This window comes from Solenopsis invicta, chromosome 10 (assembly GCF_016802725.1).
Source record: "Solenopsis invicta isolate M01_SB chromosome 10, UNIL_Sinv_3.0, whole genome shotgun sequence".
Classification (NCBI taxonomy): Eukaryota; Metazoa; Arthropoda; class Insecta; order Hymenoptera; family Formicidae; genus Solenopsis; species Solenopsis invicta.
Window position 1 is genome coordinate 14,911,977 of NC_052673.1, and position 13,813 is coordinate 14,925,789.

General features: G+C 34.7%; 2 protein-coding genes across 8 annotated transcripts in view; one reads left to right on the forward strand and one right to left on the reverse strand.

Moving 5' to 3' along the window:
- LOC105203921 (probable RNA methyltransferase CG11342) overlaps positions 1-11,279 on the forward strand; it is a 33,838-nt gene extending 22,559 nt beyond the window's left edge. For 6 of the 7 annotated variants that reach the window (XM_011172850.3, XM_011172847.3, XM_011172851.3 and 3 more), the window contains 2 exons: positions 9,164-9,397; positions 10,389-11,279. In XM_011172850.3, coding sequence (XP_011171152.1) covers positions 9,188-9,397; positions 10,389-10,943 — 765 coding nt within the window. In that variant the 5' untranslated portion in view covers positions 9,164-9,187 and the 3' untranslated portion in view covers positions 10,944-11,279. Of the gene's footprint in view, positions 1-8,566; positions 8,591-9,163; positions 9,398-10,388 lie in introns of those variants that run through there. The other variant, XM_039454639.1, reaches the window with a different exon arrangement.
- LOC105203922 (tribbles homolog 2) overlaps positions 1-13,670 on the reverse strand; it is a 60,192-nt gene extending 46,522 nt beyond the window's left edge. The window contains exon 1 of the mRNA XM_039454635.1: positions 13,646-13,670. The gene's annotated coding sequence lies outside the window, so the exon portion shown is untranslated. The remainder of the gene's footprint in view (positions 1-13,645) is intronic.
- Between the last annotated feature and the right edge of the window lie 143 nt (positions 13,671-13,813).

Sequence of the window (13,813 nt, forward strand, 5' to 3'; positions counted from 1 at the left end):
GCCTGTTTTGCAACAGAATTGCTTAATCAAAGCACGAAAAAAGATCTCTAAAAATCTCATCTCTCTTTTATAAAATCGCAATTGCATTAATTTATATTGATTAACATTTTTATTGCCTCTTCCGTTAAAGCGACGCCATTCCCTACTGACAAAGATTTCATTTAAAATTTATCTAACAAGAGATACTCGATATAAAAACCGGAGAAGTCGCGATAAGCAGTGGATTTCCAGTTAAATTTCCGCTAAAAGCGGTATGCCATTTGGGTTCGTCATATGCGCGGTGACGTCAGCGACGAGGACATTCCCGCGATAAATCGCGCTCTTATAAAAGTACGTAATCTACGAAAATTCAGGTTAAGACCTCGAGAAAAAATTTCTTCGCTTGTTCCCCGATCGAACTGACTGTGCACATCTGTCGAGAAAAAAATGAAGTATCTGTAATGCGATAAGAGTATGAAGTCTGTTTTCATTTTCAAGATGTTGCACAAGTTACTCAATAATAATTTTTCAGTTGACTAGAATAAAAAAAAAAAAGAATAAGCGAAGCGGAATTTTAAGCGGGATTTTTATTAATCTTATCGACTCGCTCGATTCTTACTCATATTTCGCGTCGCGATAAATTCTCGATTGAACGCTGGCAGGTATGAAGAATCGAACTTGACATCGTTCGAGGTTTTCCTCGGCTGCGCTGCGCGCATATCATAAATCTTCGTCGCGACGCATATCCTTGCTTGTGCGTGACCTAATTGTAACGTTCAAATCGTTTAAATCCCTCGAAGCCGAACGCACATACTTTCGAGAATTTATCGAGAAGCCGAAGGCCGACGAGCGGATCGCGCCGATACGATCCGCCGCGATCGATGCACAACTGCTGGCGCAATCGGAAAATCAATTCCAGAAAAAAACATTTTTCTGCCTGCGAAAACAATGCCTCGCCAACTTATCTTCTCTTCGCCATCAAGGAGAGGCGATAAATGAAACGTGCTGGAGATTTCGTTTTAATTTTGCAGTCTGTCTCTAAAGGCCTCGCCAAACATTTTTATCTCGTTAATGAGAATAAGTCCTTAAGCACATAAAGGTAAAAGAAACGTGCAATTTGCGCATTTGTGAAATCACACGTCATATCAATCTTTTGAGAATGTTTTTAAATTTTTGTTTCCCTCTCATGCTCCCGAAGTGTTTCATGAAATATTTGTTTAACAAATGTTTCTAGAACTTTTACATAACCACAGTAACCACACTTAAAAATTCTACAACTTATTTATTCAATAACTCGAGTATGCTTGCTCACGTTATAATTCGGTTTTTTTTAATTTTTGTTTTTAATCAAATTTATATCAAATTTTCTTTTTACGTATCGCAACGTCGCGCGTCGTCAATATTCGCAGACGCAAAGCTCTGTTATGGCTCTGCAGAAAAACATCATATATAATCGTAATCGAGGCTAAATAACAACTTAGGAACCTTGAATCTCAAGTGCGAGAGTGTCAACTGCTGCGCCATCAGTGTACGACGCTTTTATCACGGCGAGGAAGAATTGCGTCGAATTACGACGGAAGAGATAAGCGCCTGAAACGTGCAAAAGCGTTCTCACACGTTCCCCCCGATAAAGGCGAGGAGCGGTGAACAACGAACGGTTACGCGGATTGATGACTGACAGCGGCCAACGAAAATAGAGGAAGCGGCTGAGCAAACGGATTTCGACGATACCGCGATGAATTGGAATTCTTAAGGCTGCGTCCCGGAAATTGCGTCATCCGCTATACGATCCGCTTCCGGTACCGCACACTGCAACGTTCGCACAAACAAATTCCAGGGAGACGTCTAAACGTTTCTAGAAAGTCGCAACTAACGTCGGTTAGCTGCCTTACCATTAAGGTCATATTTTAGAACCAAAAATATAAAAAAATCCCTTAGAATTTTCTAATGTTACGTTTGAGTACCAATATAAAATTTCAGGACAATTCACTTATTGATTTTTAAATTATTTAATTTTTTGATTACCCTTGATTCTTATGTAAAATCTCGTTTTGCAGTATTTGCAAATTGATGGGGAAGTGGCATTTTACCAATAAAATCAAAATTTTTACATATACTAATAAAACTGTAATAAATATTTTTGCAAAAATTTATTAGGATCCACTTACTCGTTTAAAAGTTATTTATTTAAAAAACTGCAGCAAAATATAGTAATTTTCGGTGCAGAAATTCGTTGATTAAGAAAAAAACTAATAAACCTAGAGAAGCCTTTAATTTTTTAATGTTGATAACTTTAGTACGCACTGTATAGCTAAAACGTTTTTAAACCCGCGTGAATTGTCTTACAATTAAATTACAATTAATTTCCGTTTCTGCGATAGCGTTTCAACTTTGTTTGTCGAAACGTCTCCCGCGAACGTCTCAAAATATGCGTTGAGGATATGACTCTAATATTACGCAGCGATAAAAGGTGTTGAAAGTGCAAAACAGGTGTCGTCTTAACGAAAAAAGTGAGTCGTCAGAAAATCTGAAAGAGTCGTCGTTTTAGCGAAATATTCAATGTCATACTTAAGATGTTAATCGACGTTGCGAAATTTCATTACGTAAAATGATAAACGCTACCCTCGACGTTTTCGGTAAAACGTAAACAGGAAGACAGATAATGCACGCCGTTTCTTTGTGCGGTGCAGCGTTCGAGATAAGTTAGCTTCGAGAAGATTCAGCACTTATCTTTACGCTCCCCTTGTAATTCGAGCTGTTAATCAAGAATAACAATATTACGAATAACAAAATATTCGTTCTTACTGAGAACTTTCGGACTTCTTCAGCAACTTGCTTGCATATCTACGAATTTTGTTTGTTTTAATATCTCTGTTTATCTGTCACATTCTTCGAATTTTTTCTTCTTCATCTGGTACCTGCTCTAGGACGAAGGTCAATACTCCAAGATCCTTTTAGCTGCAGTGTTAACCGGCAAGGGCATCACAAAGTTCATCGAATTCAATACGGCCCTTATCCTCTTATTAGAAGGGACAGTACGACTAAAATGTAGATTACAAAGTCGCTAATACGTAACTATTAAGTTGGATAAATTAATATTTGTTTAAAACTAAATTAAATTTAAATTAAAGATTTATAAGATTAATTTAGTTACGTTAAAAATTGCATGAGCAAAAATTAGCTCCTTGTCAGTTAAAAGTTGTGTTAAAATTAAATTAATTAAATGAAAAGCATTATTAGTGTATTAAATTAGAATGTCATAATAGTTTTTTAATCACTCTAAATAATACAATAATGACAGTATGGATCATGAAATAAATATAATTTTTTATTTGTAAATTAAATTTATATGAAATAACAAAGAACTATTGTTTCTCATTTTTTCTCATTTGCATGAAAAAGTAAATTTTTAACTTAGGAAAAAATTAATAAGTTAAAGTTTATGTGTTTTAAAAATAACTATAAAATGAAAAATTATTGACTTTTCAACTTTATTATTTAACTTTGAACTTTTTAACTAATCACTGTTCAAAATTCTGGTAATTGTGCCTACGTGTCTATACGTGAATGTTCATGCATAGTGTAATGAACTCAAGTCCGTGGGTTCGCTAAGCCCAAAGGGTTGTGCGGATCAGTCCTCTTTGCGAATACGTTCTTCGAACGATAGGGAACAATGGTACTTCCGCTTCGATCGCGGGCGATTTGAAGAGAGGGCACTTTGCTCGGTGAGTGGAATGATGCAGGATTAAGTCGTTTCCGCGGTTAATTTCACGTTCGAGCCGCACGAATAATCGAGAGACGCACGTGGCAACGATCGTCTCTTTCGAAGGCAATACCGAATACTTTTCGAAGTAACGACCGTACTCACCCCCGGCTTTTCTCGAAGCGGCTTTATACATAGTACGCCTTTGTCGTTTATGCGTTGCCGTCGAATCTCCCGGCGAGATCTCCCGGCGTTGATCTGTTTGTCACACATTCGACGTAGAACACGAAAACCCGGAAAAAGCGGATTTACGCGATGAATGGGGCGCGGAAAAAGCGGCCGAATGAATGCGCCGGATGCGCGCGGAACGGATCGCTTTACGGCCGACTTCCGGGGTACATCTTGCATTACCTGCTCCGACGGAACCGAGGCATCGCCCTAGCACGATTTCGATGTGAGAAAGGAAGGATCGTGGGGCAAAAAGGTCCATGCAGCTGCCACCTTCCTTGACCGATTCCCATTCGTTTGGTCAGGCGCCACGTTTACCCTTCTTTTTACCCTTTCGCTTCTTTCTTACTAAAGATGCGCGAGCTTCGACGATGTTGAAGAATATTATCGAAAAACTGTAATTTGAATATTTGTCTACAGAGAAAAATGTTTCTATGCATTTGCAATGTGTACTATAGGGAAAAAAGTTTGAAATTTTCAGAGAATATCTCTTTTCTTTATGCTTGAAAATCCTTGGATTTTCATGGAATTTTATCGCAACTCGGGGATATTTTTAGAATTTACTTTTAGATTTAAATTTTATCTCTCTGTCAGAATCATTACTTTTATCAGTTTTTTTTTCTAAAGTTTGATAATGCAAAATGTTGATAATCGATTAGCGATAAATATAACATGCATATCTATTAAATTCACGTACATTCTCGTGTGACTTGCAAGTTTTTATTAAAAATCAGTAACAATAAAAGATAGTACATTTTTCTAAATTGGTGTTGTATGTTTAATTAAGCTGAGAAAAATTATTTTATTATATCAACAAGACATGTATGATTGAATGTTTTTGTTTTGTGAAATCAAGCAGAATTTCCGGTTATTATAATAGGATTTGAAATTTTATAATTAGAACGTTTGATAGATATTTGATGTTATAATCCTAACATTAATTCTTACAAGATTTCTGATTTGTCATAAATATTTATTTAAAAATGTAGATTTATGAAAAGTAACAATTGCAGTTACTCAAACAGTAGATCATTCCAATGTATACATTTTTTTGATTGTAAGAAAAATTCCAAACATAAATATGAGACGACCTAAGAAAAATTGTTAAATCTAAAGAAATATCTTTCACTATGTTGCAGGCTTAAATTGATCACTATTGTACACTAGCCTCAAATTGATGATGGTAGCGAGGCTTTTTGTCATTTACACGCATTGTTAAATTCCTATAATCCCTTCAGAATCCGAATCCTTATTCATCAAAAGAAAGATTTGAATCTGTCCGTTTCTGCGTTTTGGTTGTTTCCTAACGATCTTAGATAGAGCGTACATTCGGGAATTTGAGAATTTTGGACAGGCAAGTCTCGGAGATCGATGATGGTAGAAGCGTCACGAAAATCACGCGTTAAGAATGTATAGAACATTTTTCAAAACATTAAGAAAATTATTTAAAAACAAATTATTATTATTAAATTATTACAAATTGTTTTTCATTTGAAAGTAGTAAAAAAAATTTAACGGCGATTTTCTATCTGGATAAAAAATTATTTCAATAACAAGTAGACACGTGCTCACATGAAAATATAATTAATAATGAAATAAGAAATAATGAAGAAAATCTGAATTTTTTCATTTAAGTATACTTTATATATTCAAATAAAACACATTAATAACAAATAAAATAAATTATAAAAACATGTTATTAAAATGTAACCTTATTCATATAACTTCCATTGCATATGTATAATTATTTTGAAGTATTAATTTCCAAATTTTATTCACTTTGCAGAGACTGTATGTCCGATACATTAAAATCTTGTGTACACAATACTGGAAATCGGGATCCGAGATCTCGCACAGAGAGAATTGACCAATCGCGTTAATTAAATTGGTCAAGTTGTTCAAATGTGATTGGTCAATTCAGTTCTCTCTGTCTCTCTCTCTCTCTTTCTATTTCTCTCTCTGTCCGAGATCTCGGACTGATTTCTTAAGCCAGAAGAGGCTCATTTTACACTATATCATAAAACGAGCATGAGTCTCAGAATTTTTACGCGCGTTGCCCAAGATGATACTGATAGCTTGTTACAACAGAGAATTGCCTCTAGGCGTTACCCCTTTCGAGATCGAAGTTAATTTCAGATGACTAATCGCGAGCGCGTCATTTATGTGGTACGTGTGACGACATCACACACGTGAGTTCATTGTCCGGTGCCGTGAGACGATTTACCGAAAAGCTCTACGTTTCGAAAGAGCACACAACGTGGCACCTAGCATTCACCACGCGTGTGCGTGTAGCATTAACAACGCAAATTTTACCTCTCCATTATAAACATTTTTATTGCCATTCTAGACGACGCGTATCTTTTTATTTGAATTTTAAATTCGTTAATTTTATTAATTTCACATCATAAACGTCTCCGGATATTTCGAAAAAAAATACACAGATTGTTCACGTCGCTCTCTTTCATTTTTTTCAAGATTTTCAGCATAATTACAGCTGCTGACAATTGGCATTTCAATTCGATGCGCAACGATCAAGAGGGACATTGGAATTTCTCTAAGATGCTTTTTCCACTTGACGTGCACGAGAGAGTCTCCGACGCAAATGAGGCCATATTAACGCCAATGTCACTGATGCAATTCGCGCGCAGATGCATACAGGCAGGTCACGATATTTGTTGCAATCGGCGATAGGGACGCTCATTATCTCCCGTGCGCAACAAGTCCCGCGTTAAATCGCCGTACAAGTCCGGAATTACTCGGCTAATTACCGTCGGACCGTAATCGAGCGTGCTAATTAGGCAAAGCGTTATATCCTTCCCTCGGCGCGCAACTGCGACGACGATTACGAGCTAACGTCGGCAGACCGACATTACGCAAGAGCGTGCAATTTCTTCGCGACTCTCAGGGAGTGTCGCGTAAAGCAACGAGGGCGTCGCCTGCGCCGTGGAGTTCTCACGGTATTGAAAACGCGTGGAAACTCGAAATCCAATTATCTCTCTTGTTCCGACAAAACTTTTGTCGAAGTCGCCGCGCGCGAGGCAATTAGGTAACGATCGGTGCGCGATTACGAGCGTGTAAACATCGATCGGGCGCGTTTACCGTGCCCTCACGATCCCCGGAGCTGGATTTAGCAATCCGTATATACGCCGCGGAAGGATTTGGCAATGAGAACGCGACGAGAGAGCGAAGGACCGCCCGCTATGCCGCCCCGGATATTCATTGTTCAATGAACCTAAAGCTGAACCGAGGGCACGTCGTCGTTGTTCCACTTGTTCCCCATGTGGCTTCGAAAAATCATTTTTCAAAACCGACCGATTTTCCGGACGAATTTCTCTTTGTTCTTAAACTTACCTAAACCTCGTAGAGTGAAACATCGCTTTAAAAGACTGAAAATTGAGCTTGCGCAAGTTTTCGAGCAATTTGTTACGCTAATAAGACACAACCCAGCTGACAAGCTGACGTTAAAATGTCGTTAAAGACGTTATTCTGACGTCAAAATAACGACGAATTACGTCAGCCTGCTACTTGGGAAAATTTGCTCTTATAGAGTGGAAAATTGAGTTTGTACAATTTTCAAGTGATTTTTCAATCTACGATATTTAAAAAGTATGTACACCGAAAGAAAAAAAATTATTAAGTTTTATTAAATATTTGTTTAAATAGTTGCAATGAAATATTTATTAAATGTAAATAAATATTACATGTAACACAAATGTAAATAAATATTAATACAAGCATCATTAATTTAACTAACATCTTTTTTCTTCAGTAAATATTTATGTGTCGTAAGTAAATATTTCACTGCAACTATTCAAGCAAATATTTTTATTAAAATTTAGTAATTTTTTCTCTCAGTGTATAAAAGATGCAAATCGAATCAAGAATAAATAAGGAACGCTAAAAATTTGCATTATTTTTCCAAATATTAAAAAACAACATTATAAGTTTATTTGTGTATCTATTTTGAAAGGAAAAGAGTTGACGAAATATTATCTGTAATTTGCGTATTACGACCAAAGACGCTTGCGCGTTTCACATTGGCCTTGACACATAATACTTATCTCTCGGTGCAAAAACAGTTTTAAATGGTCCATTTGTTTAACAGTTATAAAGATATATATCAAAGTTTTAATTACATTCTACAGAATGTTTTGCTTCTCTCATCAAAGCACCCAACTTCTGGTAATGAATATTAATAAGAACTCAATTTACATTCTAAAAACTTATTTGATATCTTTCGATATTTCGCTTTAGGAATTTCTTCAGTATTTCTACAAGCGATTGGCAACGACAGTTTTTTTTTACCATCTTTTTGCCTTTTAATCACCAATGACAACCGGCTTACTCACAGCGAAAATAATTTAACGATAATTTTTCACGCTCCATCGTCTCGCGATTGAAGGTTACAATTATTTGGGTCGCGGACACTAACGATTAACCGTTCGGTCCTTCCGCTCTTGGTAGGTCCCCCTGACCTTCTCTTGCGGTCACTGTTCTCTCTCTCTCCCCCTCTCTTTTTCTCTATTTCCCCCTCCCTCCTCCTAATACTCTTTATGTCTCTTTGCCGCTCGTTAATGTCGTCATTGTGTTGTCACCATCATCGTATACATACTATTGCAATATTACACGCAACATTGTAAAGTATTGCCTGTTACACAGCGAATTGAGAAATAGAACTGAGTTGAGTAATTCGTTTCATACAGTACCAAGTTTCGAAATCAAAAATTTGTCGTAAAATCTTTGAGTTTCCCTCTATCTCATGCATATCAAAACAGAATTACTTCCAGCATAATAATTATTTTATACATAATAAATTAAGTATGCTCAATGTTGATTTATACGTATATAAAGATATTAATTTTTAACTTTTACTAATTATTTTTAAAACACATAAACTTTATTAACTTTTTTCCCAAGTTAAAAATTTTTCTTTTATATAAAAGAGAAAAGCATTCCCACATAAAAAACAATTAATTATAATTTACAAATCAGATAATTATTTATTTGATAATTTATTGTTTTGTTATTCAGGGAAATCTAATTTAAAACAAAAAAAAATTACGACACTCTATTTTAATATAAATAATAATGTTTTTCAAAATTAACTTTTAATTTTACTTGATTTAATCTTAACGCAATTTTTAACTGAGTTAGTTTTTATACATGCAACTTTTAATGTACATTATTTTTATACAACAATTAACTTGATTTAGTTAAAATATATTAACTTTAATTCAATCTCGGTTGTTCCAGATTTTTCCGAAAACTAAAAACAGAATGAGTGACAGCGGTACTGGCGGCGAATGCGAGAGAAGTGATGAGAAAGCGGATCCGGGCGCTATCAGACACGGGAACTTCATGAATTATTACCAATTCCATCCTGCGGAAGAGCGCGTGCGGCAACTTCCGCGTGGCGTGTGGCAGCGGCAACGGGTCGCCCATCCGGCCCGGAAATACGCGGGTCTAGACGTCGGCTGTAACGCCGGGGTAAGAGCAGAGCAGAGCAGAGCAGCGCGGCGGCACATCTGTCGGGGACGTATGGGCCAGTCGAAACGGGACGACTTGGCCTTCGTGATCCGAAATTACAAACGGCCGCGTCTAATTTTGGTCGAGTTATCCCCCTTTCAGCTTTTCGCTCATGCAGCAGGCATCCGCTTTCGGAATTCGTATCCTTTGTCCTTATTAGAAATTTCCTGTACGTGTTTATTTGCTCTTTCTCTCTCTTCCTCGTTCCTCTTTATTGAAGCTAACACGTTTTCTTAATTATACGGAATGCCTCACAACTGTCGTGTTTCCTTTCGGCTTACTTCGAAGCGGAATACCTATTAAGAAAACACGACGTGTAGCTAATCTGATTATATTTCTATTTCTAATATTTAAATTGGAACATGTAGCTTCGATGTCTTATCTTGATGAATTCAACCATCGTCTTGTAATTTTATGGTATATTATTTAAATATTCAACGATCTTTGTGTGTTTTCAATTAATTTTAACTTTTATCTCAAGCAAATTTCATTATTCAATATTAAATATTTTAATTTGAAAACTAAAAACATGTATGTATAAATAATGATACTCCATCGAATTTTTAGGTAAAAATCGATTTCAAATTTAATTCCGCGATATAGCTAAAAGGATACACACTTATCTAAATCTTACCCATTAACTACACTTTAGAAAGAAAAATATAATACATGCCAAAGTAGAAATTCATCGGTTCACAGTTTCTTTTTTTAGAAGCTCCTTTGTCATTATTTTGTATCTTTTAACCAAATTAATATTTTTTAACAATTTTTATTTTACGCATTGTTGAAGATACTCAGAATAAAGGCACAAAACGTGAAACTTGAATTTTCGTCGCGTAACTTTAAATTAAAAAAAAAAAAAAATCACAAGAATAGCCTTGTTTCCGTGCGTTGAAATGGGAGAGGCTCCTAATATTTACTTTTTCGCTCAGCTGTATGACGCGTTTTGCAGGATCTCACATACATTCTACGCGACTTCCTCGAGGAAGCCATGTCGCAAGAGCAACCTGAGATCTCCTTAATCGGCGTGGATCTCGACCCGATCCTGATCGAGAAAGCACGCGAGCGTAATCCGCGCCCGGACCGCGTGACCTTCGAGTGTCTGGACTTTTTATCCGAGGACTGCGGCGAGACGCTGAGGCGATACCTGGCGCAATTTAATAAAACGCGATTCAACGTGGTATTCTGCTTCTCGATCACCATGTGGATTCACCTGAATCACGGCGACGATGGTTTGGAGGAGTTTCTGCGAAGGGTTTGCGAGTTGGCGGAAATGGTCGTCGTTGAGCCGCAGCCCTGGAGATGTTACAGAAACGCTTCGCGAAGGCTGCGGAGAGCGAAATTGGAAGATTTTCCGCTGTTGAAGGATTTAAAATATACCGGCAATCCAATGAAGCATATAGAGGATATTTTGAGAGGCCTGTGCAACTTTCAACGAGTCACCGTTACTGCCGGCAACGAATGGGGACGCATGCTTTTGATTTATGAAAGGAAACAGGAACCGTAAAAAATTATAGCAAATGTATATGATTATGTAAATTCACGGTTATGCGTAAAAGTATATGAATCATTATGAAAAATAAAATCATAAAATCATACATGAAATTGTCGAAATCGATGGCGAGTATTGCATAGTATTATATCTAAATATTTATACATCATGATTATATATGTGAGTGTGTATGTGAAAGAGAGAGAGAGAGAGAGAGAGAGAGAGAGAGAGAGAGAGAGAGAGACTATGTGTTAACATAATAATTTATCTCAATCTAGTATACATAGATAAAGAGTGGAAATAAATTAATAATTTAAAAAATAAATGTAAAATAAATAATTCAAACTGCTATTAGATAATTTGAATTATTTATTACATTTTACATGTGCTACGTTTTGACTGATTATAATCTTGGCTAAGAGAGGCGTCTATATTTTCTGAAATATTTTGAACTGAAGAGAATTTAAACAAAAATTAAAATATAAATTATTCTTTCTTTCAAAAATCTTTTAAACTTATGATCAATGCCAATCATAGGAAACAGTATATATATATATATATATATATATATATATATATATATATATATATGTAAAAAAATTCCATTTAAATAAAAATAGATAAGTGCTTAAACTGTATTTTCTTCTTGCTGTTTTGTTTAATTTTGAAAATTTTTATTTAAATTTTTATAATTCAAATTAATATAAATTAAAAATTTTAACTTGTACAAAGAAAAATGTTAAATTTTGGTTATTTTTGCACCAAAAGTGCAATTTAAATATATTAATATTATAAAAAACACATAAAAGACAGTTTACGTTGTGTACGTGATATAAAAGCTACATAAAGTTTGCGTGTCATATAAACAATAATATATGAATTATAGAAGATTCAGATTTCGTTAGAAATAATAAAATTATTTTTGATTTTTTTATGTTTAATGTAATATTTATTAATAAAATCTGAAACTTTTATGATTTTTAATTATTATTTACATAGATGACATATAAAACGTAGTTTATATTATATATTACATTATGTAAATTATTTATATTTTTAAGTTTGAGTAATAATTAAAATTTAAAAGTTTAATAAACTTAAAAATTTTAAAACTTTCAACTTAGTCATTTTTAAATGAGATTATTTTGAACTTGGTTTTAAAGTACATAAAATTTAATTTATTAACTCTTTTCTTAAATTAAAAATTTATCTATATGAAAGAAAAAAAATTATAAAGGAAAAAATTTGCGACATTCTAATTTAATATAATAAATACTTTTCGAAATTAATTTTATTTTATAAATTTTATTAATTTAATTCAATCTTAACGTAATTTTAAAAAATTAATTTTATAAGCCATTAATTTTAATTTGATTAAAACTTTAATTCAATTTAAAAAACTTAGTTTAAAAAATATATAAATAATTTACTCAACCTAATATATTTTACTCATAAACGCCCAACCCAGTGATAGCTGATTTAAGAGGATCTTAAATACCGATCGTATTACAGAATAAATTAATTTTTAAATTGACTTGACACAGATACCAAATCCTTTTGTAAAATAAAAGTACGCACCAAATAATAGATAGGATAGATTTTACGAGAAAATCGAAAGAAGAAGAAGCAACCTGAGAGTGGCCATAGCCACGATTTAATTGATATATGTAACGCCATCTCTACAACGTGGACATGTACCATAGACATAGGATCTATAGACCGAGCATTCGAGGAGTGGGGACGTGAAAAACTAGAAAGAGATAGCAAGCTTTGGATCACTATTCTGTCTTTGTCTAATGACGCGCGTGGGGAATCTTCACTTGTTTTTTTTATTTTTTATTTTGACGTCTACAAACGTAATAAAGAAACTGATAAATTTAACATTAATAAAACTAAGAATAAATGATTTATTTACTGAAAAGAAACATGCTTTTAATCAAGCTCCATTGATGGATCATAGAAATCAATTGATTTGTATTCTCTTAGAAAAGTTTTTCACTCTTTGTATACATTATGCTGCTTCTAAGAATAACAAAATTAGACAAATAAGATCTAAATTCACAAAACTCATTTTATTTAAAAATCAATAACATATATTATATATATAGGTATATATAAAGATCAGCAGAGTTAATTTTTTTATTACTATTATGCCAGGTGCTTTAAATGTTTATTCAATACTTTATTGTTTAAATTTTAATACACAATTTTACATTATATATAATTTTATATTTTGGCACTTTTTCCAATGCTTTTCAATTCCCTTTCATTCTTTTTTCACATTCACTTACATTTCCCTTTTCTTTTTCCCTAACCTTACCGAGAGTTTCGTTACCTTTACTGTACCCCCACGCGCGTCATTAGACAAAGACAAAATAGTGGTCCAAAGCAGGCTATCTCTTTCTAGTTTTTCACGCGAGAACTTTACCCCCACTCCTCGAATGCTCGGTCTATAGATCCTATGTCTATGACATGTACTACGATGTCAATATACATACACAGATTAAACTTCAGAAAGTACGACGTTTAAATGTTGGTACACTTGGCGATAAGAGCGCCAAATGAGCGTACACAAACTTCAAATTTTTTCTATCCTAACGGTTTTTTCACGATTCATTGATTCGTCTTGTCGCTATTTATGCGAGCGTAGTAGGGACGAGGCACGAATACTGAAACGTCGGAGCGAATAAACAGCAGATACAAATGAATTGACTCACCGTTCGTCACTGGTCGCTCCGTCCAGTTCCGTCCTGCTCCGTCTCGGCCGCAGCTCTCGACCGCAGCTTCGGGATGCAAGACCTTCCTCACGACGATTCGTCTTGATTCACACTTTGCACAAACGCGCGACCCTTCGTTTTCGGTATTCTCGAAACACTCCCGATACT